Below are 24,058 nucleotides of genomic sequence, written 5' to 3'. Positions count from 1 at the left end.
GATACTAGAATAATCTAAAATGCATAGTAAAACAAATACAATAATAAAACATTTACATTCTCTAGAACCGTATTGTGTTTGACTCTATTGCCAAGGCTATTGATTTTGGTAGAAATTATCGATCATTTCCTGTTGCTCCGATTCGATGCGTTGCAGATATTGATATTCTATCTTCAGCTTATCCAGCTCTACCATTTTCTCGATTATTTCACTCTGCAAACAACGAAACCAAACCACGGAATGGTAAGATTAGAACGCATGTAAGGATATTTGTTACCTAATACCTGTATCTGTTGCTGTTCCGATTCACGCTGTTTGGAGAAGGTTTTCAGCATGTTCTGCACACCGACCGCACGCATCTTTTCCTGATCCACCTCGGCCGCAAACACCTCGACAATGTTCGCGAACTGGTCAATGATACGACGAAAATCGGTAAGTTCTGGGTTTTTTTGGGGGGAAGTAAACGAATGGATGGAATTAGAAGGTGATATTTGTTTGTGCTGGAGAACCAACCTCCGACGACTTACTCTCGGTAAACCTTTCACACTCATCTTTCAGCTCGTTGGTTTCGTTTGCTACTTCCGGGTCGATCACACGTAGCGTGTACAGATCGTCGATGTACAGACCGGATTTACCGAATTCTTCACTCATCTTGCGCGGGGAAACTGATACCTAGAACGAAGTTTTGTTTAGAAGGATAATATCAAAGGCCCGTGTTTGTTTGGACTGTTGTCATGGTAACGAGAAGTGTCAGCGTAATGCCAGTGGGAGCGTGTTCGTTTCAAACACACTTCTTGAGGAGTTTCCATCTCCGAAGCATTATAAAAAAAAGGATAATCTGAATGCAGTGAAAGCTTCTGAATGAGTTGTGAAAGGATCGTATCGTATCCTTGCCCCTGTCACCATCGTCAGGATGCTTAAACCGTTGTCCAACGTTCCCTTTTTCTGCGTCTAATCCATGGATTTATAAAGCACCTTGGTATCGTCTAAACACTTCTGAGATGAGATCTAGCCATGTTTCTCAAAACAAAAATCAAGCTTCCAACTCACGGATAAGTACATTTAATGGTTCATTTATTTCAACAACGGCATGTTGTATTACTTCTGTGATTCCCTTTCGCTCGTTACGTGCCCACCGAATATTTATCTGCCGTCCATTAATTCTAAACCAAATGTGGGCTCTCTCGGTGAGTGTTCACGTTTCACATCGATTGATCGCTAAAAACACATCCTCTAGGTTACAGTTTTGTTTAATTCTTCCCCGAATGTATGGAGTTATATGTTCTTGCTGGGGTTTCTTCCTTTTTGTTTTGTTAGTTCTGTCACGCTTACGGCTACAGTGTTTCCTTTCATCCATTTACACTCAACCACTCAACTATATAGACGATGAAAACAGTTTGCAAACATATCCCGCGTTTGGCGGGATTTACTCTCGTGCGTACGGAATTTTGCGTGCTCTGCAATGGAAACGCAATCATCGCCGAGACGCTCGCCATGAAGTAAAGATGTATTGTATCCTTGTATGGTGTGATTTTCCGATTATGGCGACATTCATTCCGAAACCGAAACCTATCGGTCTACTGTTTTTGCTTTCATGTCTTATCGCTCTACCATGTAACAGATGTTTTTTTTTTTCGATAAATTAAAAGAACATTGGAAGAAACTACAAACTAACACACCCCGCTACTTTTTCTCCCCACCCCGGTGGATCAGCATTAGCTGATTGTTGACCATTTTACGATTCTGCTTCTTTTTTTGTAAGGGAATACTGAAATAAAGCCGATCGGAAAATTAAAAATCGGATTGTAATCCCGTTTGTGAGGTAAAAACCCTTAATCCCTTGCCCTTTTTAAGTGGGATGTGCAGTGGTGATGTTCGTGAAAGACGAACGAATTTATACTGGGATTTTTTCTTACGATTCATACCTTTCGTGAGGATTTCCCCCCTCTCTCTCTCTCTTCTTAGCTGTGCGCCAATGCCGTTAATTTATCATTGGGCAACTTCTCACGTGCAGGGAAACTTTTTCTGTCTCTTAAACGCGAGTTGATGGGTGTATGAAAAATGAATTGCGAGTTACTATTTACTGAACTAGTGCCAGACGCCCCCTCCTTCTGACACTCCAAATCAACGACGATGGGGATACTATTTTCCACTTCTATCGACCATCGAACCACACGCACTAAACACGAGTTCACGTCGAAGATGAAGCAGCTTCCGAGGTGGCCACATCTACGGCCATGACGTCATCCGCGATCGAAGCGACAGCCGCGGCTGCTTCTGTTTCTTCCGTTGCGTTTGCATCCTTGCCGGCGGACACTCCATTGCTGCCGTCTGTCGTTTCCGTCGTCGACGAAGCATCATCGCCCGCGGCATTCGTCGCATCGGTTTTTACCTTTTTCGTGGCGGACGAAACCGCGTCCGCATCGCTCTCATCGACGGAACCGGCCATTGCGCTCGTTGCGGTACGTTTCCGCGATGCTCCACCGGTAAAGTTCGGCTTAAATTGAACGATTATGGCTGTCATGTTGTCGCAACCCGTACCATCCCCTCGCGTGTGTGGTGCTAGGCAATGATCGAAAAGCTAAAACAAAAAATTTATTTATTGCAAAAAAATTTATTGCATTCCGCTGACGAAGGATGGCGCTTGGTTGTAATGTACCTCTTCGCAAATTTTTGACAGCTTCATGCCTGGTTTGTTGATTCGTTCCTGTACGAACTGTACGACCTGTTCGCTAGTTAAAAAGTTCCAGATGCCATCACACGCCAGCACCATGAAATCATCTTCCGGACCAATGGTGATCTTTTCAATGTCCGGCAGTGCCGATATCATCTGTTCTTCAGGTGGGAGCGATTTGTTCTGTAAACAAACAGACATCATTGACAATTAGCGATGATGCACCCAGTCAGCAAAACCAACATGCTAGATCGAAAATCAAGCCGTTTGACAGTAAAAAAAGTTAAATGTATTCGATGCCATACCATTTTGTAACCATGGTCACCGATTGCTCGCGAAAGATTCAACCCTCCATTGACTCGACCGTCAAGCGTTACACGTCCGCCAGCCTTATCTATCCGCTCGAACTCAATCTTATCTTCCGGCTTGTGATCGAAGCTCATATCCTGTGCCTTCCCGTTTCGGCAAACGACACACCGGGAATCTCCTGCAAAAAGGTACCAGAGGTCAGTTGTAGCATTGTAGAGAAGGCACCAAAAACGTTCGCTCCAAAAAACTTACCAGCATTGGCAACGTAAAGTTCCTTTCCGTGCAGCAATGCCACCACCGCCGTACATCCACTATCCTTTCCCGGTTCATCGGTGATGGCTTTCATGAACTCTGCGTCCTCCTCATTGATGTAATCACCCAAGTCGGCGTACTCATCCGGTTCTTCCTCCTCTTCCTCGGCGCTACCCTCCTCACTACGAAATCGAATAGAATTAAATTTCACAAACGTGCTTTTCACCCTCATCAACGGGGAATCCCTCACACTTACCCATACGCATCTTCTTCGCCTTCGTCCGTGGTGGAAGTATCGTCAGCCGGTTCACCAGCATGGGGAAACTCTTCATCGGAATCACTGTCATCATCATCGTCCGTGTCATCCATGCTCATCGAAACATCGGCCGCCAATGGTCCATTTTTCGGTGATGGTTTTGCGGCAGCCGAACTACTGTGTACCTTAGCGGCAGCTGGCGATACACTGTTCGAGCCACCAACATTACCACCACTGTCACAGCTACCCGATCCAGCAACACCGTTCTCCTGACCTGCCGATCCGGACGACGACGATGATGATGAGGAGGATACGGCACCGGACGAGCCCACCTTACCAACGTCACCGTTCAGTTTGTTTCCCAGCTCCTTACTCCCATCCGACGATGAACTGTCCGGGGCACAGTTGTCCTTGCCAGATGCGCTTGGGACCGGTGCCACCTTCTCATCTGTTGCTTTTACCTTCACCGCAACATTGCCAGCCGTATCGCTGATTTCGTTGCTTTGCTCCGCTTTTCTGGTTGCACTGCTACCGGCAGCATCCGCCGTCTCACCCTTACCCGGTGAAACCTTCACAGTGGACGATGACGATGAAGATGGTTCCGGCTGTGGTGTGGTTTCTTTTACACGTTCCACCGTTTTGTTGCTCGAGCTACTGACAGTCGAATCAGCCGCATCTGGAACGGTGTTCTCTGCCTTCGGCAGGACCGGCTTACTTTCTTCCTCCTCCGCTACTGCTGCTGCTCCGGCTGGATCCGCTTCCGCATCGGAACCGGCATCAGCTTCCACCGGCACGGGCGGCCGTTTCTCGCTGGATCCTGCTGCCGGATCGGCTGAACCAGCACGCCGTTTACCCTTCAGATAGGGCGATATCGGTTTGGAGCAGTTGCCCTCCTTGAGTGCAACCACCCGCTGATTCGCCCCGTCGACCGGTTTCGTGTCTTTGCGATACTTTTGTAGCACCTCGTTCAGAGGCATTACCGCTTCCTTGCACAAATCCTCCACATTGTCATCTTCCTCCTCTTCCTCTTCCTCGTCCGCCTCTTCCTCGTCGTTCGTTTTGTTCGACAGGAGCTTCAACTCCTCGATAACCTTCTCCTTCAGCAGCATCGCATCCAGCCCGAGGAACGCATCCTTCAGCGCTTTCTCGAAGTCGTTCTGTGCGTACGCTTCGACTGTTTTCAAAAAGGCGGGCAGATGCAGGCTGCAGTATCGGGCCACCTCGGCACCACCGTGCCCATCGTACACCGCGAAGAATGCGCTTTTCTCATCGAAATTCAGTATGCAGTTGTGTGCATCCTGTGGGTAAGAGAATGTACAACAAAACGATTGGTGGGGGAAACACATTAAATTACCGGGAAGTGTAAATCAACACCATCCTGTGAATGGTGATAAATCCCACGCGCCTCTGTTGAGTCGCGTCAGCACTTTCGTTCGCGATGTACACACAACGGAAACACAAACGAGGACACAAAACAATGCTTACCTCCTGACTGATTCGCCAGCCCTGCATGGAGCTGGAACCGAATGCCAAGGATTCGTTGGCCTCGTCGCTCGAATCCTTCACCGTCAGTGGTTCGGAAAGGTAGGCGCCCATGTTGCTGCTTACCGCCTACTGTGGTTGCCACCGTAAAGAAAGCGCGACGTATGCGTGTGTGTCTCTGTATGTATGTATGTATGTATGTGTTTCGATGCGTATACAGCAAACTTATCAAAACCACTTGAGCGAGCGGTTGGTTCGCCGTTTCCAAAACCACAAGCCGGTTTTGATTGTTATTTTTCGCCAGCACGCGCCACTAAAAGATTGCTGTCACACAGGCACGACAAACACATTGAAAATAGGTTCCGCTACCGTGCCCGTTCTGCCGCCTGATGCACACGCACACACCACCAACAAACGCGGGTACTGTCGTTTGCAAAATGCTAAGCACACGGTCGATCAATTTAGCCGGAAAGCCGACACTTTACAACACGGCGGAACTTCCTACGGTACGGAATGTGTATGCCGTTCCGGATTTATAAACACCCGAATATCTTTCGCTCGTTTTGCGGCTGTACACGACTGTACAAAATCCCACACAACATACACGCACACACCCGGTCTAGGCGTTGGTACGGCACCTTTTCCGATGGTAAAATAAACACTAATAGACGCGGTTTTTACCAATCCTCCGGATGTTTTCGACACGCTGCACTGTTATGCTGTTTCCTGTGCAGGACGAATTGCTTTGCAACAAGGTGTGCCCGACAACATTCGCGTTCCTTTCTTTAGCCAAAACGCGGACCACACTTCCCGGCAATTTTTTCAGCTTGCTTTTCACACACTCGCGCACCGACGCATGTCATCGGAAAAATACATCGAGTTTGACGCATCGGGCAAGAAGGACGGGCTTTGCTCTAGATGACGCTAGCCTGATTGTGCATAGCGAGCTTCAGAAAAAGGCAAACCAACTGAACGCGTGAAACTAGTTGCAATATGAATTAATTGCAGTGATAAATTATTGAGCAGAGCAAGCGAAAATTGTTAATTTTTTCTTGTTTGCAGCACACACCAGGGCGGGTTAGCTCATGCCGTGTCATTTGACAGTTCATGAGTTGACGTTTGCAGTTCGAATTATCAACCCCGCGTAATTAACCCTTGGGTGCCCCATGATACTATTTGGCATGATATTAGAGCATCCCAGAAAAACAATTTTCCAAATTTCCAAGCGTTGATCGAGTCGTTCCATTTTAATTACATCCTGATTAATTGTGTTCGTAGATAAAATATCTAAATTAACGCAATTAGTACGATCAGTTCTGCTTTGGGACGGTGTAACTCGGCTCGAAAGATCGCGATCGACGGGGGCTGTAGTTTTTGGCAGATTGAATGAAGCATAATGTAAACAAACCGGTCGTCCCAGCTGGATACAGAACGTACGCTGATCCTGGTTTTATTCTGTAAAACTTTGTGCACAGAACCTGTTCGAGCCTCGAAATAAACGCCACAGAACTGCCCTAGCTGCTACCTGTGTGGAAAAACAAACTTTTGAATTGTAATCTACAATGAATTCTACATGGAATAAGGGTGCAATGGTTCATCGCCGTTGCTTATCAATTTAGTCTTAATCCGTGCGTGGAAACGTAAACTCCGTATTGTGAAAAAGAACAAGCGGTGCGTATAAACACTGTACCAATTAAACGCTTTTTTATCGCTCGATCAATCTAACGCAAAATAAAGGCTTTGCTAGAAATAAAACACGCAATAATAAAACGTTTCGAGTGGGACACTCACGCTAAAAAAAAAGTGGATTTGTACCATGCTAACATAAACCGGCTTTTTAAAATCAGCTTCTAGTTGTAATCCAAAAGAATTTTGCATAAGATTGCTTTCGGTAAAACATTGGTTTAGTACATAAGTGGTTCAGAGTGGATCTCGATCGATTCGGATTGAACGTTGAGTAAGCGAAACTCAAGTGTTTCTGTGCAATGTTATTTGATTGTTATGACTTTGTCAGACACTTGTGTGTTGTTAACACAAACGAAAAGAATAGCTCATTTTAATTACCGCGCGACAGTGATAACGCACTGGCCACTATCAATTGGTGCGCGGTTTTGCTGACCACAGTAACGGATCAAGAATATGTTGCGATTAAGAGCAGTTTCCATTCCCTTACTCAATGAATGGAATGATTAAGCAAGAAAGAGCTACTAAACGATCACTGAACAATGATCATTCTATTCAAACTCAAATAAATAGAATTCAAAAAACGAATGACAAAATGCTTTTATACCACTAGTAACCGAATCCTGCTACTAAATACTAAAACCCATCCATCCCTCTAATCTAAGCTTTATTAATTCCTCCTGATATGCGCCAAAGTGCAATGAATCTGGTAAATATCTCCTTGGCACAATTTGGCTTACCCTTTTGTCTTCTTCCTTATGTACATTTAGACATTCCGAGAGCCAGTAGGCAGAGGGTTTCATGATTGCACACTCGCCATGCCATGTGCCGAAACCGTTAATCTAATTTTTGGGCCAATTTATTTCATCGTTACACTCCTCTCCCTCCCGTATCGGGCACCATATTCTTATCGAACCGATACATTACCGGCCTGGGTGGCTCTATCTCACCGTGCACGAGTGTACGGGTTTATTCTCCTGTCTTCAGCTTCATTTCCGAAACGAAAAAACCAAAGAAAAAAAAACAAAATCACCTAAACTTCTACCAAACGTATTGCAAATAAGGTAGCGTTCCGGTAGCGCTCACATAGTAACATTTATTCATGTTTCAAACCCCTACCCGAAAAATCTCTCCCGGAGCCAATAAACTACAGAGGAAACCGAAGCCCCCAAAAGCTCGATCTTTTGCGAATCTTACCATCGTAAAGTGAAAAACAATGTGTGAACTAAAACTGTTTGCGAAATGATTTAGCTGCTGTTGCGGGTAAGCGGCAACCATGCATTTCCCGGTACGCCAACGCTCGGCAGTGGTTTATGATTCCCAGGAGAAGGGCTAACAAAAAAAGGGGACGAAGCGAAGTGGTATGGGATTTGTGGTACAAGCGCCAAACGATACTAACCTGTCCTGTCTTTTCCGAAACCAATATCAAGCTAAGCCGCAAATTACAACCCGACACGACACGCGCACCGGAACGGCAGATGAAAGCTCACCCGCACCCAGCAGAATGAAAGCGCCCTAAAACAGCAGAATGGCGCTGAGTGACGTCATAATCGTTCCGTACGGAGGGACCTAGTAAACTCACGATTACGATACCAGGGTTACGTGCAGTGGTGCGTGGGTTGTTGCCTGAGAGCTTTCATGAACGCCACCAACGCATTTCATAAAACCAAAACAAAAAAAAAGACCACAGCACAAGCACATATAGGAAGACCGTTTTTGTGGATGGTTCTGCTTAAACAGCGTGGATGGAAATGGACGGGATGAGAATGAATGAACGTGCCATGCTGTGTCTAGCTGTGTATTTAGTACGCCCACACAGTCATGGTTTGGTTCTTATGCTACGCATTTCCGGCAGTCCAATGTCTCAAATTGGCTATTCCCATCCGTACTATTGGTTTGATTTTATTGAGAATCTGCACAGATTATGCTACTCGAGCTAAGCCACATTGACCAGTTCCTGTGTACAATTGCAACCCTTTGCTAAATGTTTCATTAAGCTTGAGTGGTGGTGGTTCGTAATTAGCAATACGCGACATTGCAAAGATACAGTTTTTGCATCATAATCACATGATGACCTTGCCAGCGTACGATTCACCTGGTTTTCCCTAGCTTATCGTACACAGATCCTGTTGCGTTTTTCCCCTCGTCACAAACAAACAAACACAGCGACACACCAGCGGGACGTGTGCATCGCGTGTGCATGTGACGACAAAACAAGGCCAAACGTTTCCCAGGGTCGCAGGCGTTAGAACGTCATTGGTTTTTGGTTCTTTGCTCGCGCTACGACGGATGGGCAACCTAGGGAATGCAAGGACGATCCGCGGGGGTTAAAACATGGAGTGTCCCACTATGCTAAAAGTGAGCCCCGGTTTGATGACGTTCGGGATAGTAATCGTAAATTTACGCTTCAACTCAACGGCGCACTTGTACGAGCAAAGTGCGACCCACGTTATGGCTAGGCCGAGGGATCCTTTTGCAAAGGATAAAGCGAAGCAACACTATCACCCACACCGTACTACTAGTGTATGGCCATCCAACCCCACACCCATACACGCCCGAGTGCGCGTAAAAATGGAGCCAGAAATGCATTCGTTCCCGCGCATAGAACCGATACACGAATCGGTGTACCTTTTGTTCCCAGCAGCACAAACGCTCGTAAAGAGAGGGAGGTCAGTACTTTGAGCCATTCGGTTGTTCCGCGCCTTTTGCTGCATTTTACACCTTTTTTTGTGTGCAACGTTCGCAGATATTGGTGTGTGTAAGCTTGTGTCTGTCTGAGCAAAAGAGGGTACAGAAGGTGGAGAGAAAAAAAAACCAGCATTCCACGGTGTAAAAGCGCAGGCGCTGGAAAGCTCGTTTGTTCGCTATCTGTATGGCGGTGATGGAAAGTGATTCATTTGAGGGCATAATATAAAGCTAAGAAATAAATGAACGAAAAACAGTATACATACACAAATGAAAGCGATACGGCGCAAGGACGCCTTTGAAGCCTTGACGCCTAGAAGTTGTATTGATTCGTTTCCGGGATTTCCCGGTTAATAGTTCTTCCGCACGACATGATCGTACAGGACGACCTGCTCGTACAGTTCGCTTGCGATCTCGATCCGGCTCGTATTGGTACCGTAAAAGCTTGCCAGCGGATCCGGATGAATATCCTTCCGATCGTACATGTTGCGAAAGATGATGCCTCGGTGCGGATCGCAAAGGATCTGATAGTTGCGCGTGTTATTTTTCCGGCTACGGCCCGTCTTTGCATTGTAGTACAGCAGATCGACGGGTGTTGGGTAGAGCACTTTCTCACCGGCAAAGATGGCTCGCCAATCGTTGGAGTACTGCTGATCCTGGTGCACACGTCGCAACGCTTCCTCGTAGTCAATATAGCCCGAGATTTCCGTATTTTTCTTCATATAACGCATGTAGATGATGGTCTACGGGGATGGAAAAGTATGAAATAGCAACTGCGATTTGAATTCTTCTGATACGAAGATCAATTAGCTAGATCAATTACCGACAAAAGACCCAACCGGTTGGGACGTTCACGTTTGGCAAGTTCCTGAAGAAATGCATCGGTTGGTGTAATATTCCGGCTGAACAGTGTGTTCGGATCTTTTGTCACCTGAAGAAATGTTCGTTGCGCTTCAAAAGCTTTCTTTGTGAGAGCTCTAAAGTTGGAGATTTGGGGAGATAAATATTTGCAACTTTCAAACCGATTTAACAACTTACCTGTAGCCTGTACGATACAGGCTGATTAAATTTTCCCTATCACCGAAATATTGGAGACTTTTGCCATCGACCAGTGAGTTGAGATAGTCCTCATAAGACTTGAACTCCAAAAGGCGGAGATCCTGCTCCGTTAGCTTCATGTTTCAACCGATGTGTGAAACATAGTTTCCACTTCTAGCAAGGGTTGATGTGGTTGCTTTGATACCGTTGATATTTTTGATAATTTGATCTTCGATTTTTTCTGCGATCAGAGCAAAAAAAAAGGAAAGGGACATAAAATGTTGGGAATATCGTGGAGGTAAAGGTGACGAGAGGTTGAAAGATTCAGGAATTTAAACTCCAAAATTAAGAAATTGAGCCTTGAAATCGTTGAAGTCCATCGGTATCTATTCTAGCGAAGTAATTATGCATTTACTCCAGACATAATCAAACCAACCAATTGGTTTGAAGTGTTTACCAAGCTAGCACAACGCTACAGATTTTTTTTCTTTCTTTGAAAATTTATTTGTCTAAGTAAGTCTAGTAAGCCAGAAATGGCCGGCGTGACCTGTAAGGTCGTTTAAAGCCAAGAAGAGAGAGAGGCTGAACACAGCTCTATTATATATGAGAATTTGCAGTAAATTCAGGTAATATTGTGCTATTGTTTTAACTAAAGACACCGCGCTATAAAACTATTAGTACAAATGATCAGGCGTCTCCATCAACTTGGAACAAAGTTGTTTATCGCTGTAAGGCAAACTGCATAAGTTCGGTGGTGATTGAGTAAGGATTTATGATTCCGTGCATAATTCTACAACATAAGTAAGCAATTTCAAGTAATATTTTGTTTGTTTTAATTAAAAACATCGCGCTGTAGAACAATTACTACAAACGATCAGGCGTCTCCATCAACTTGGAAAAAAGTTGATTTTCGCTGCAAGCAATTATAATATATTTACCATTTCAAAAGCTAATGATCCAAAACAACCAAATAAAACTAAATTAAAACAATCGTCCTTTAGTAATCTCACAACCTTCAACAAACGATAAGCACCAAACGAAACCGAATATGGGTTGAGAAAGTTCAACAAATGAATCATGAATCATGACAGCTAAACCATACGTATCCGGACATTGGACAATACCTTAACCTTCGCTTACCCACCTGCACCTGATCCTGCGAGTAAGGTCTAATAGTAAGGTTTCATTGTCACCAATACCAAAACAAATAAAAAGGTGTATAACAACGCATCCACATTGCACGCGCACAGACGCACCCGAACGGAGCAAAACAACGCGCGTACCTATCAAACGCCCGCCAAAATCAATCGCCCTATTCTCCTGGAAGTGTGTTTTGCGCATTTTTTGATGTACCATTGGCTGGAGAAAAATGTTCATCCCAGCCGTGCTTCCAGTCGGTCGTTCATTGCTGTTTTCTCCGGTTGGAACCATTGTTTCGCCTACGGTGTGATCATCAATTACTCCATGTGATTGTAAAGAGAAACAGAGAGAGGGAGAGAAAGAGAGAATAGGAAGGAGAAAATGTATGCTAGTGGTAGAAAGTTGATACGCAGAGTAAAGAACATTAAGCAGAGATTCTGTTCGCCATGTGAAACGCTTGGCGCCATGTGGCGTTAAGGAGGAAAAGCTTTTCAATGAGAGTAGAGACAATACGAGGAAGAGAGCGAAGAATTAAGAGAATGGAAAATCTGGCAATATGTGCAGCTGGTAGAGTTTTTTTTATGCACGAAAGGTTTCGCTGGGTAGCTTTAACGTATATTAGACACCTTCCAGTTGGTGGCGTCGCTCAGAATCGGATGAACACTGGCGCTGGCAGGACCATCGGCGCGAGTTTCCGGTCCCCTATCGTGCGCGGTGGTCGTGAAACGTGGCTCACAGGAGAAAGGTAGCAAAACTCGAGAAGAAAAAGAGAAAACCTACGAGCAAACCAAAAGGCGAACGGAAAAACAAAAACAAAACCGCAACCAATAACTGGGTTGAAGATAAGCAGGCGGCAGTGACAGCGCGGCCTGTCAATTGCGTTGAAACAACGGTGGATGGTAGTGGATTGTTACATAAAAAAGTAACTCGAAGCAATAGCGGCAATGATTCCAAGTAGCCAGCTTGAGGCCAAATCACAAGCTAGCGCCAAAAAATTGTGTTGCATGGATGTGAGTTTGGTGTGTGAGTGATGTTTTGCCCCGGATTTAACGCGCTACAGTTACACGAGTTTCACCCTGTGGTTAAAATAAATGGCCGTAATAGCAACCGTGTGATGGTAGAAACACAAAAGATAAAGACATGAAAGCAGCAGCAGCAGCAGTAGGCCATGATTGTTGATGTGATTTTCGCTGTTTCCACTGTGCTGGATGAAAGCTTTTTCCAAGGATTTCTGGCTCTCACGCAGCGGGTTTTCTCAAAACGAGACGGAAGTGAAGCTGCCCAGTGTTCAGTTTAATTCCGTGGTGTGTGTATGGAAAAGATTGGCCATGTTACCCGTTGGTGGTGTGTTATCTGTGGTGGATTCTGTTTTCGTTCAACAAAAAGCACCCCCAAGGTTATTCGCTTAAAGTGCTTACAGTGCAAGGGAAAAATCGACCACTACTGTGAGTGAGTGAATCCGCTAACAAGGTGGTGCAAGCGTGAGAGCGAAGGGAGCGAACGACCGAGCGAGAAGCTTGGGTGAGACACAGTGTGCACCAGCAGAGCAGATCCTTGCTGGTTACACACACCTACCATCACCCAACAACCCAGTAACCCTTCGCAGTTGCCTACTTTTTTGGGCTGGCAATTGTTTCGCGTTCGGTACATCTTTGCGGACGCGGGATTTCACTTTTCCGTCGAATCTTTTTCCCTGGTTGGAGGTCGCACTAAAGTCGTCGTCGACGTGTTGAATTTTTGGCGAGAGTGGCACGGTGTGCGTGCGCGTACAACCGCGTGAGCGTGTCTGTGTGTTTGTTTCTTCCGTTTCGTGACAAGTGTTTTTTTTTTGGTTGCTTCGAAGAGGCGCCTTTGCGCGTCACTGCTATGGAAGGGGTGGGAATGCTTTAAGGTGAAACCATTCATGTGGAACCACTGTTTCTCGATACAGTGTGCCAGTAAGGATGTATCGTGCCAAGCATACCGTTGACCGTGAACCCCTCCGGTACGGTGAGGTCGGAAACGATCGAAACAGTGACAATTCGTTAGTGAAGGTAAGCTGTCATCGGAAGGAAAACGATACGATGTGAACAGGTCAATCAGGAGCGTGAGAAAAATTTGAAGGGAGCAACAACAACAAAAAGCAGCCCGCACACAAAATTCCAGCGATACACAAATAACACGTTTGAGAGTATGGTGAGAGCATACGCCGATGCAGTGACCAGGATGAGATGAATCACTCACCGAAGGTGAACCGGAAAGTGTGATACAAATCGGATGAAAGTGTGCTAAATTTGTACCCGTAAGGCGATAAATAATAAGCCTTTAACAGCAACAACCATTTCACCAGCAAAAGCGTACGACGATGGTTTGCTATCTGCTGCGAAGCACAAACGAAAAGACGCGAAATGTGTACCTATCTTTACTTTAACTATCTCACTATTCGCTAAACAAAATTTCCGTGTTGTTTTGCCCGTGACCTTTCATCTGTGTCAGTGTAGATGAAGAGATGGAAAAGAAAAAAAAGATGTATTTAATAAGAAAACGCTTTACGATGGTCGAATTGAATCGATTGCGCCCTTTTTATTAGACGCCAGCAGTGCTAATAATGTGCTGCAATAGTAACAAACAAAGTATGGAAGCGGAATAAAAAAAGCCCAAAAGCATCCTGGGCTAAGCAATCGAAGGTAATTTTTGTTTTACAATAAACCAATAAGTTATTTTTAACGAAAAAGAAAGATAAACTACTAAACAAAAACCCTTAAACAACCATAATAGAGAGAAGCTCTTTAGTATAAAAGGAAGTGTTATCAAACGTAAAAAGCTTTTCCGTTTCCTTTCGATTCGTTTTGTCGTTTTGCTTCAAAATAGAAATGTCAAAAGGAGTTCTTCTCCCCACACCGCCCCGGTCGGGAAAGTAGTAAACGATTGGTTGGGTTAGAATCAGGTTAAAAACGGAAGCACTGATAACGAATGAACTTCTGTTTTTACTTGTTTCCTTTCTCTTTCTTGTGTGCGCGTGTGTATGTGTGTGTGTGGAAGAGGTAGTTAATGGTGGTGCTCGTTTCCGTTCGGTTTCACTTCCTCTTTCTTTACCTTTTTTTTCGGTTGCGTGCCTAAATCACTCCGACCATATTCAACCGGATGGGTCAGGATTCTTCGAAACGGGACGCCTGCATAGCATCGCGTGCGTTCCTTTTGTTTTTCTCACCAGTCTCTTTCTCTCTCTCTCTCTCTCTCTCTCTCTCTTTCTCTCTCTCTCTCTCTGTTTGTATATATGGATGGGTACCATATCGAAGTGAATAGTGTGGGATCGTATGAGAAACAAAATCGTAGCTCTTGATTCATTTTTATGGTACAAATAGCACCCTGCTTATTCACTACCTTTTTCACATCGGTGTATCGGTTCCTTGTACGTACGTTCCCACGGGCTATTTGTACACCATGGATGTGTGCGGAAGCGTAGTGTACTAAATACTATTGCTTGACGTTTGCGTACTACACACATGGTACGGTTAAGTAGAAAAACGTGGCAAAACGTCACTATAGCATAAAGGCGCTACGAAAACATGGTGGTGTAAAATATTATAAAATATACATACTTTTATTAATACTCAAAAATGTATTTTTTAAGATTATTATCCGATGGTTTTGGATAGTATGTTAATGTTTCAATTGCTTAGTAAAATACTCTTGTGGAGAAATGTTTTTTAAAGTGTTAGAATTTTGATTAAAAATGATTTAAAATGATATAAAAAAGATTTCACATAAAAACTAGTTTTCATAAAAAAATTAAAATTTATGTTAAAATGCTCGAAGATGTTTTTGAATAGAAAAGGACAGTAAATATTATGGGTAAAAAAGGCAAAAAAAATAATGTTGCAACTCAAATGCTAAGCTTATGGTTTGTCGGTTTTTTTTTTTTGCTCGGTTATCGGCCTGGCCGTATGAAAACTTATTTTACCACATAGCAGGATAGTCAGTCCATGCTACGGGGGGCGATCCGGATGGGATTTGAACCCGGTCCTACCGTGTGGACGGGCGCCGTTTTTCACATTCACCACCGGGCCCCAAATTTTTTGGCGTACTTTTTTGCGTATTTTTTTTAACCTTTATTAAACATTTAAATACAAAAATTTTAAAAATATTTTACTTTATTAAAAACAGTCTAAATCTTTAAGCCCATCTCAAGAACAATGCCTTTAATTTAGCGGAAAACATATTCATGAAATTATGTTTCGCACGAGCACTGTGTGTGGCCCTTTGTGGCCTGCGCGCTGCTACCTTCCGTCCTTAACCTCGTGTAAAACCGCAAAGTATATAAGCGTGTGTATGTGCTCGTGCATGTGTGTGAGAGAGTTCGCGCATACATACGCTTTTCCCCCCGGTGTTTCGCCCCCAAAAACCACTTCTCCTCTCGGTTGGTTTTCCCATCTCGGCCAGGCTTTCGTGAAGTTCTCACGGCCAACGTAGACGACGACGTGTGTTTCCCGTGGTTGCGTTGTTTTACCCATCATTACCCGGTAGCGCAGAACGCATTTCGACTTCTTGCTTGGTTGTGTGTGCTTTTTTTTTCTTCGACCTCAGCGGTCGATGGTCGTGTGTGGAGTGTGTGAAGTCGACGCTTTCGTCGTTTGTCCTTGCCAAGCACCGCGACGCTAGTAATCGGTTCGGCATCCGGCAACGTGTAGCTTCCGTTTTGTGAGTGAAGCCGAAAAGCTCGATCGCTTCCCACAGACAGAAGAGTTTCGCTACACTGGGTTTGGGGGAAGAGGGGGGGGGGGGGGGGTGGAAGTGATTGCACACAACGGGGATGAGTATGATCTGTCGATGTGTGGGTGTGTATGCGTATTTGTGGACTAGGCGTGAATCCTTTGTTTGTTTGCTGCACGGAAAGTGGGAACCGAACCGAAACGGAAATAGAAATAGTACGGATCGTTAAGGATTCGGTACGGAATTCGGGTTGCTTTTTTTTATTCTCTCTCTCTTAAATTTCCCACAGAAGGTGTGAAAAAAATAATAATCAGCAGTTAGTGCACCAAAAATGAAAAAAAAACATTAAATACACAGAAGACACACAAGCAATCACACAAAAAGACATTATACCATAAATTGGCACGGAAAGCCGAGGAAAGTGTGCAGCGCTCGTAAGCGTTTCGATCTATTTTGTGGCAAGATTAAAATGGTGGCGACATTTTTGCGTTCCGTGTGAAAAGATACGTTAAAGCTTTTTTTTTGCTTTTTCCGTTTTTTTTCTTCTTTTTGCGATTACATTTGCTTTTTAGACGCTCTGGGGAGTATTTTTCTTTCGGTTTTTTTTTCATTTCTTCATTTTGCTCCGTGTGTAAGCGCTAGAAGTAACCTTCACGCTTAAGCGATTACAGTCGGATTGGGATTAGGTAAGCTTTTTCGTAGGGTAGGGTTTGATGTTTTACGCTTGTAAAGGATGGTGCTGGAAGCGTAAAACGCAGAACGTACTCCTACTCTAGAAGCATACGTGGTTTATCGTCCGCCTAGCACGGATGATGAATTTTACCACTTTCCGTGGGGTTTGACCCAGTTTCATGCACGAAAGGCAGCAAAAAGGGCAGCAACAGTCAGCCAACTGTAGTTGTTTGGTGTATGGTTAGCAAATGAAGCAACCAATTACGCCATACATACTCACAAGACGTATACTGCAAAATAGAACATAATGTGATCTAGATAAATTTGAAAAAAATATTATCTCTAATGGTTTAGAATATTCTGCCTTTTCGTAATTGGAAACAACGTAAACTTCAAATTAAAAAATAAATTAACATCCTTCACCTTCACACGGCTGCAACACGGGGGAATAGAAACCGATAAATTATTGCCATATATCCGCTTCTATTATGTTGCCCGTTTAATAAGCATATGCTTGGAAGAAACATTCGCACCCGCATCCAAAGCCAGGTACCGGGCGAGATGAATTGATAGCTGTCATAAATAAATTGTTGCATTTTAACATTCATTTGACGCGAGACCGCGTGTTGCGCGTGCATGCACCGCCACACACCATTCATCGGTTGCATCGCGTCACTCACGTTTTGCGGTGCGAAAGCCGTTTGTTGCACATCCGATAACAAAGAAAATGGCCCACTTTCGCAAAACGATGCAATGCAATGTTTCGCATTTTTCCACAGGGTAGCGTCAGTATACCTTTTTGTTCCTTTTATTTTTACGCCTGTTGTTGTGTTGCAGGACTAAAGTGCAACCGACGCGCAACGGTGCTGTGGATATGCGATTTTTTCCAGCCACACAAAACCTGTGAAGTGAATATGAAATTGATCGTTATTTGCTTTCGGTATGATAAATAGCATTCTTTTGTCTGCATGTGCACAAAACCACGCACATTAATTATTCATGCAAAGTTTTACAAATATTTGTGATGCCGTTTAAATCAGTTCGGTTCCCCTAACAAAAAAATTTTTGCAACCCATCTCCAAACAACATTTGTATTGTTGGCCACAGTACTAAATCAATAGCTCATAAATCGGCTCGATCTGGGAATCCGCTGCACGAGGAGAATGTTTTCTCTGTGAGATTGATTTTTTTTTGGTCCGTTTCCTTTTGCACCTTATTTGGCGTTACATACAAAAAAAATCGTAACGACATGATTGTATCGATTATTTGCCATTTCAGTGCCCTCGGATGCTTCTGCTTGAACGGTAAACCACCCTTTTTTTGTTACAGCTTACAGCTTTAAAGCATGCCCTCTTGGTGTCCTTCAAAGATATACCACCGCTTACCAAGCGCATGCACGTGCCGGATGCATAAAAACGGGGACAAAAGCGAGAGAGAGAGAGAGAGAGAGAGAGAGAGAGAGAGAGAGAGACAGAGAAAAAATAACAAACTATCAAATGATCAGCTTTGCAAGAATCAAATAAAAACTGCCCAAGACAAGTGCGCTTGGTGAACAATTGAAATATAAAAGAAGCTCCGATGGGGAAGGTATCTTTTCCTACCACCAATCTTGAAGCATCACAATCGATTATGTCCATCGTTTGACTTCCATGCATGATTGTTAAGGGTGCATAAGCAAACAATAAAAAAAAAATCCCCAACTATTCAAAAGGTTTGTTTGCTAACCAAACTCATTCGATGACGGGGACTCTGGAACCAGGTTGTACTAGCACAACGACGTCCAACCGTTTCCCATTGTCCAAACCGCTGGCTACATGTGGGAAATAAAATGGCTCCACCATTTTATGCTTGCTTCTTATCGCTCAACTCAACACTGAGGGTTTGTCGGCAATGTCACCTATCTACTTGTTTGACACTTCACAATAGCCCCGCAGCGTAGTTGAATGGGCTACACAACAAGAAGAACGAAAAAACGTTCACTTCGCTTTCGTTGCAAAGGAAATCCATACGAAGCGCGGTTGTATCGGAAGTGGTACGGTAAAAACGAAGGGTCCAGAATAGTTTCCGTTGAATAGCAGCGTGGTAAAGCGCACATGTCCGTCACAACCGTACAATGGACGCGTGCAGTGAACAATGGGGGGAAAAATTGAGACGTATCGATGCACACATCATCGCTTCAGCATTTCGTCCACTACGATGGAGGCGCATGGTGCCGCTTGGTAAAGCAGTTGACAGTTTCACCCCGTTTGGCAGTAGCGTTTGTATTGAGTTTTCCAAGCAATAAAATGACCATGGATGGGTGGTTAGGGATGCAATGGAAGAAATAAATTCTTTTCTATCGGACCATTAAATTCACATCGGACATGATAATGTTTTGTGGAAAAAATGAAGTGGAAGTCTTTGTACTTCCATCGTACAAAGAATGATCTTTACAAACAAAGCAATAGAAATAATCGCAACATTTTTTTATCTTCATTGTTAAACTAAAGCAAACCTTTTTCTAAAAGTGTAGCTTCTTGTTTAAATGTATTTAAAAAAAAAAAACATTTGTATAACAGTTCTGTTAGACATTGCATAGCCTTGTTATATACAAAAATGAAGCAGTCAATAATTGCTTGAAATATGGATTATCTTTCAACGTCTATACACCAAATAGCAATCTCCTACGTACACAACATTTTGATTGACTTTCTAGCCTTTCGTACTAGCCTTTTTCGCGTTTTTTTCTCCCTTAGTTGACTACACACCACACATCAACCACTCGTCAGGTTCGCTTTGGCCCGATCCAATGTCAATATCAACTGGCGCAGTGCAGATGATACCAAATACCATTTTGCGTGCCCGAATGTTTCCGGGATGCATTGCAGCGAACAGATCGGTACTGCTCCCGGGTATGCTGGCCCCTGGTTGACGGCGAACCTGGCTAATAATTAATAAACCTTACCACATATGTACGCTCGGACCGTTTGCTGTCTGCTGATCGGTTGAGGAGGGTTAACATCAAACAAATCGGGAATGAAGTTCAATGTTGACATCAATTTTGGAACGGTTGAAGGTTTAGGACTAGGAAGGGTTTCTGAGTAGCGCTACAAAATGGATTCATTCCTATCAGTGACGAATATTTAAGCACGCAATGTTTGGGAATGTCAGCTTACAATTCGTTTGCCTTGAAGTTCAGCTTTTACAGCAGAATTTTAACGGCCAAGCTCAAAATATCTGGTGAGCTTTTCCTGGATAAAAATACACAAATCCAAAAAATAATATTCTGATTTTAGAAACTTTTTTCTTTCTCGGAAAATCCCAAATGCTATCAAATAAAATACTCAACTTAAATCGTTGAGGATGAGTAAACATTTGTTTTATGCGATTTGTAGGAATTTTGCTCCCTTTTTATTCACTCGTTCGATACGGTCGATTGCTAGGTGAGGTGAGAGATCCTTTAAGCCACTAGATATGATCCTTACTAATTTATGTTAAGACCACCGGGAATCGCTCAGTCTGGAATAGAACATTCCTCACGTTCAACCCCGCACACAATCAAACCCCGAAACGAAACGGCTTAGGTCAACTTTCGCTTCGATTTATATTCGATGCTAGCAACGGTTCCGATCGACATGCTATCCTTTCTATCTGCATCATCTAGACACACACACGATGGTAGATCCTTCCATTCAACTCTTCGAATTCATCTTTAGCTGAATGTTCTTAGAGAGTTACCTTAAGCAGGATGTTTTTTTTTCTTCTTCTTTCAATCGTTGTCAGTCTCCGAGTCGTCTCCGCACACGATAACAAGTCGGTCGACCGGAAGGGCAAAAGCTTAATTTAATTAATTAGGTTTTTCTGCTCAAAGCCGGCATCGAGCCACATTCGTCTCCCACTCCCACAGCTCGCTAGCTCAAAAGACGGATGAATGCTCTCGATCTTATTGGAGTGGGGAGGAAAAAAAACCCGGATGATTGCAAAAGCCCCCCCGCCGCTTAAAGTGGGATATTCATCAGAGTGAGTATTTTTCGGATGGTGGTAGAAATACTTTTGTTTCTTTCTGCTGCTACCCGCTTTATGTGCCGGACTGCCCAAAACGGTCTGCCTCATTTTGTATTGGTTGAGATTTTAATTTTCTAAAGCATCGCTACTTGAGGTACCACGATCGGTGGCCAAACTTTGGCTCTAGATGAGAAACTTGTGGACAGAAGTGGAGGGGAAAAAAGGGAGAGAAAACACAGTGCCTTTAACATGCTTAACATTTAATGGCTACGTGAATCGAGTTCGCAATGAGAGTCGTGCTGAACCCGTACTACAAACGTCACTGTAGAGCATTAGCGAGTTACGGATACGGATACGTGTGATTTTCGGGGTTTTTTCCGTACGAACGACCTAAGAAACATCAATTGATTTTTGTTTATTTCCCTTCCTGGCTAGCTCCTGCTAGCGTATTGATTAACCGATGGAACCGAGCCAGCCAAAAAAAAAGTCGATGAGGGTATTGCGACTAAAACTAAAACCGGCTACCGGGGGCCACTAAACTTTCTTAACTCCCTTTATTTTCTACCGAAGTGATGGCTTTATTTTTTTCTTCCTGCTTTTCTTCCACCGAAACGCCGTATCCGGCTGGTTTCATCTGCGTGTGCGAAATTTTCCCCTTACTGCATATGCTGGCGCTGGGTGTTTGGCATTTTCCCATATTTTTTTTTTACGACTTCAACGTGTTCCAACTAATTAGTGCGCTTTTTCACTGGCCATGTGGCTTTTTCGGGGCTATGCTATGCTTCCGCACGTACTTACCGTCCATGTGCGAGTGGTTTCTTGGAACGTTCGTTGACGAATGTAGCCGTAATATGCTGCTCACATAGGACGTTTTTTCTGTTGCCGACGAAAGTGGCTTGTCTTGGTTTTTGGGTGACGGAAAGAAATAAGAAAAAAATGGGTAAAAATATCGTTTTTCACCCGTCGCTAGTCGCCGTACAGTTGCGGCTGCTAGTGGCAAAAAAGGGAGTATTTTCTATTTTGACAAAATGGGCAACAACATCGAAAAGTCACTTCCCATTGCTGAAGTAGCACGTGCATTCGTATGGTATAATATTTTTTTTTCTCGTGTCCTGCAAGTTAGGTAGGAAGTAAAACGGAAATTGAAAACATTCTGCACTTGTAGTGAGATGTTCGAGTGGTATGTTTCGATTTTTGTTTTGCCTTGCTGATACAATTTTCCTACACAACATGTCAAATAGCTGCAGCAGAGGAAAAGAGATTTGCGATAAAGAGACATTTAAGTTTTTTTTATAGGAATGAGAATACAAAAGCAGTTTTTAAATTCATAAATTTAAAGATTTTTTTTAATTAGAACATACTTCTTTTAAAATTATCTTATTTATGAAAATAAAATTGTGCACAAATTTTCAATAGACTCCATATCTCCTTTAAAATACAAAATATTGGAAGAAATATGTCTTCCCAGTGCTTAAAAAACGAACGTTATATAAAACTGCAAATACCACGCAACCTGTTTTATTTTATACTTGGAAACACTGAACACAAACATCCTGAGAACCATCCTGAGATGTGTTTAGATTGGTGTGAGTTTAGAACGCCAATGCTGTGCACCGAACCGTTTTCCCCGTAGGCGACAAATTACATATGGTGACGATACACACTACTCGCCGGAACACGCGCTCGCCCACACCGGAAGAAGCATTCGGTTGGTTTTGGAACGTGCTGTTGCTGTCCAGTCAATGGCCCTCGAGCACGAGCTTGCCTTTGGTGCTGTTGAAAAATTTGACCTAGCTTACAAATGGAAAGAAATTCTTTCACACGAAACTGTGAGAAAATGGTGGGTGAAAGAAAGAAACCGTCCCATAGTATCTGACCACCATATCAAGCATATTTCAATTCTTCTGTTTTCCTGTCACACGGCGTGAACAGTAAAAAGCCATTTTAGCCCTACACATTCTACCATCTACAGTGGGAGGTCACTTCCCGGCGGTGACGATATAGCATATCGGCATCCTTGGCCGTTCTTTTCCGCGCTTTTTTCTCTCTTTTAATCCAAAATACCGTGCACATTCGGCTGGGTTCACACGAGTTGTGATGCTATTTTTTTGCCAAACCCACGTACCATCGTCCCACGTCAGTGGGATGTGCGTTCTGTGACCTTACTTTTGCCGGAACGTCAATTCCGGGCACCTTCGCGTCGATCGCAGTCAATCTAGGGGCCGTAAATCAAATAATATCTTAATTGAATATTTCACCTCAAACATTTCCCAGCACACGTCACACATACGCACACACACACACACACACAAATAGGAATGCAGCGCGGGAGAATTTATGTGGTTGGTTTTTGAAGCGGCATTCTTTTGCGAGCGAAGAACTTTTTGGGCAATTTGATTTAAAGCTTTAAAACGACATTTTCACACACCATTTAGTGTGACTATACGCTTGGGAGGAAGTTGTTTCATTGTTTGGTAAACCGTTATATTGGAGTTGCATGCTTGTACCAATAAAGTTTCTGATGTGGGTGTAATTTTATAGCAAAATCCCAAACAAGGTATGTTGATAGGCTTGCCCCAATCGTAGAAGAGATAGTTGGAAACTATTAGAGAGGATTCTAAAACAAGAATTTAACCAAAGAAGGAACTCGATGCTTAGTACCATCGAGTTCCTTCTTTGCATATCCTTCTCTCGAAACTCGAAACTTCTTCTATAAGTCAATACAGAATCTAGCATTCGCTAATGAGATAGACATCATTGGTCTCATAAGTAGCCTCCTTTGAGATACTATTGGTTTACCGGGCTCCTATATAGTAGATCAGTTTACCAGAGGATCATGCAGAAACTACAGGAATGAATCTTACCGAGCAAAAACACCAAAACGATTCTCCTACGATCTCCTACGCTTATTAGACTCTCAAGGTTCCGCGGACTCTGCTCATGTCATTAAAAAGATACCGAACAATCTATGCTATAGAATATTGTAGGCCATCCACATGGAAAGAATGCGATGCGCGTCCACTCAGACCGGGATATTGTGATTGCATAATAAAAGAGGTTGTGTTATTGAGTCATACTTTTTAAGTTCTATGTTTAATAAGTAATAAGTACTATATTCGCCTGAAAATATGCAAATCTGTTTAATTTCTTGTCATTTCAATTAATGATTGCATACTTTCATGCTTTATAAT

General features: G+C 43.5%; 4 protein-coding genes across 5 annotated transcripts in view; 1 reads left to right on the top strand and 3 right to left on the bottom strand.

Annotated features, from left to right (window-relative positions):
• Positions 1-69: 69 nt before the first annotated feature.
• Positions 70-940, bottom strand: LOC125769086 (intraflagellar transport protein 20 homolog). Its single transcript, XM_049437524.1, has 3 exons — positions 528-940; positions 285-439; positions 70-213 (listed from the first exon to the last, which is right to left on the bottom strand). Exons 1-3 carry the CDS (start codon positions 649-651, stop codon positions 97-99), a joined length of 396 nt encoding a protein of 131 aa, XP_049293481.1. The 5' UTR covers positions 652-940; the 3' UTR covers positions 70-96.
• A 117-nt stretch (positions 941-1,057) lies between these two features.
• On the bottom strand, positions 1,058-6,085 carry LOC125769068 (probable protein phosphatase CG10417). The gene is made up of 6 exons (XM_049437493.1): positions 4,977-6,085; positions 3,492-4,789; positions 3,236-3,417; positions 2,980-3,161; positions 2,660-2,857; positions 1,058-2,581 (listed from the first exon to the last, which is right to left on the bottom strand). Exons 1-6 carry the CDS (start codon positions 5,085-5,087, stop codon positions 2,192-2,194), a joined length of 2,361 nt encoding a protein of 786 aa, XP_049293450.1. The 5' UTR covers positions 5,088-6,085; the 3' UTR covers positions 1,058-2,191.
• Positions 6,086-6,412: 327 nt separating this feature from the next.
• Positions 6,413-24,058, top strand: part of LOC125769071 (heparan sulfate glucosamine 3-O-sulfotransferase 5) — a 52,622-nt gene continuing 34,976 nt past the window's right edge. The window contains exon 1 of one of the 2 annotated variants that reach the window (XM_049437502.1): positions 6,413-6,644. The gene's annotated coding sequence lies outside the window, so the exon portion shown is untranslated. Of the gene's footprint in view, positions 6,645-12,063; positions 14,186-24,058 lie in introns of those variants that run through there. The other variant, XM_049437501.1, reaches the window with a different exon arrangement.
• Positions 9,613-10,826, bottom strand: LOC125769079 (cilia- and flagella-associated protein 299-like). Its single transcript, XM_049437512.1, has 3 exons — positions 10,380-10,826; positions 10,165-10,318; positions 9,613-10,084 (listed from the first exon to the last, which is right to left on the bottom strand). The coding sequence occupies exons 1-3, from the start codon at positions 10,517-10,519 to the stop codon at positions 9,692-9,694; spliced, it is 687 nt and encodes a 228-aa protein (XP_049293469.1). The 5' UTR covers positions 10,520-10,826; the 3' UTR covers positions 9,613-9,691.

Source organism: Anopheles funestus, chromosome 3RL, assembly GCF_943734845.2.
Source record: "Anopheles funestus chromosome 3RL, idAnoFuneDA-416_04, whole genome shotgun sequence".
Lineage (NCBI taxonomy): Eukaryota > Metazoa > Arthropoda > Insecta > Diptera > Culicidae > Anopheles > Anopheles funestus.
This window is presented reverse-complemented; position numbering and strand designations above follow the sequence as displayed.

What these genes read in the sequence shown, in the direction of transcription:
- LOC125769086 (XM_049437524.1), bottom strand. Translation starts at nt 651, where the DNA reads ATGAGTGAAGAATTCGGTAAATCCGGTCTGTACATCGACGATCTGTAC. An exon ending in GTGTGAAAGGTTTACCGAGA is followed by an intron (nt 440 to 527) that starts GTAAGTCGTCGG and finishes AAAAAAACCCAG; the next exon opens with AACTTACCGATTTTCGTCGT. An exon ending in CGGAACAGCAACAGATACAG is followed by an intron (nt 214 to 284) that starts GTATTAGGTAAC and finishes CGTTGTTTGCAG; the next exon opens with AGTGAAATAATCGAGAAAAT.
- LOC125769068 (XM_049437493.1), bottom strand. Translation starts at nt 5,087, where the DNA reads ATGGGCGCCTACCTTTCCGAACCACTGACGGTGAAGGATTCGAGCGAC. An exon ending in GTGACCATGGTTACAAAATG is followed by an intron (nt 2,858 to 2,979) that starts GTATGGCATCGA and finishes GTTTGTTTACAG; the next exon opens with AACAAATCGCTCCCACCTGA. An exon ending in TGTCAAAAATTTGCGAAGAG is followed by an intron (nt 2,582 to 2,659) that starts GTACATTACAAC and finishes TTTTTGTTTTAG; the next exon opens with CTTTTCGATCATTGCCTAGC.
- LOC125769079 (XM_049437512.1), bottom strand. Translation starts at nt 10,519, where the DNA reads ATGAAGCTAACGGAGCAGGATCTCCGCCTTTTGGAGTTCAAGTCTTAT. An exon ending in CTGTATCGTACAGGCTACAG is followed by an intron (nt 10,319 to 10,379) that starts GTAAGTTGTTAA and finishes CTCCAACTTTAG; the next exon opens with AGCTCTCACAAAGAAAGCTT. An exon ending in ACCGGTTGGGTCTTTTGTCG is followed by an intron (nt 10,085 to 10,164) that starts GTAATTGATCTA and finishes CCATCCCCGTAG; the next exon opens with ACCATCATCTACATGCGTTA.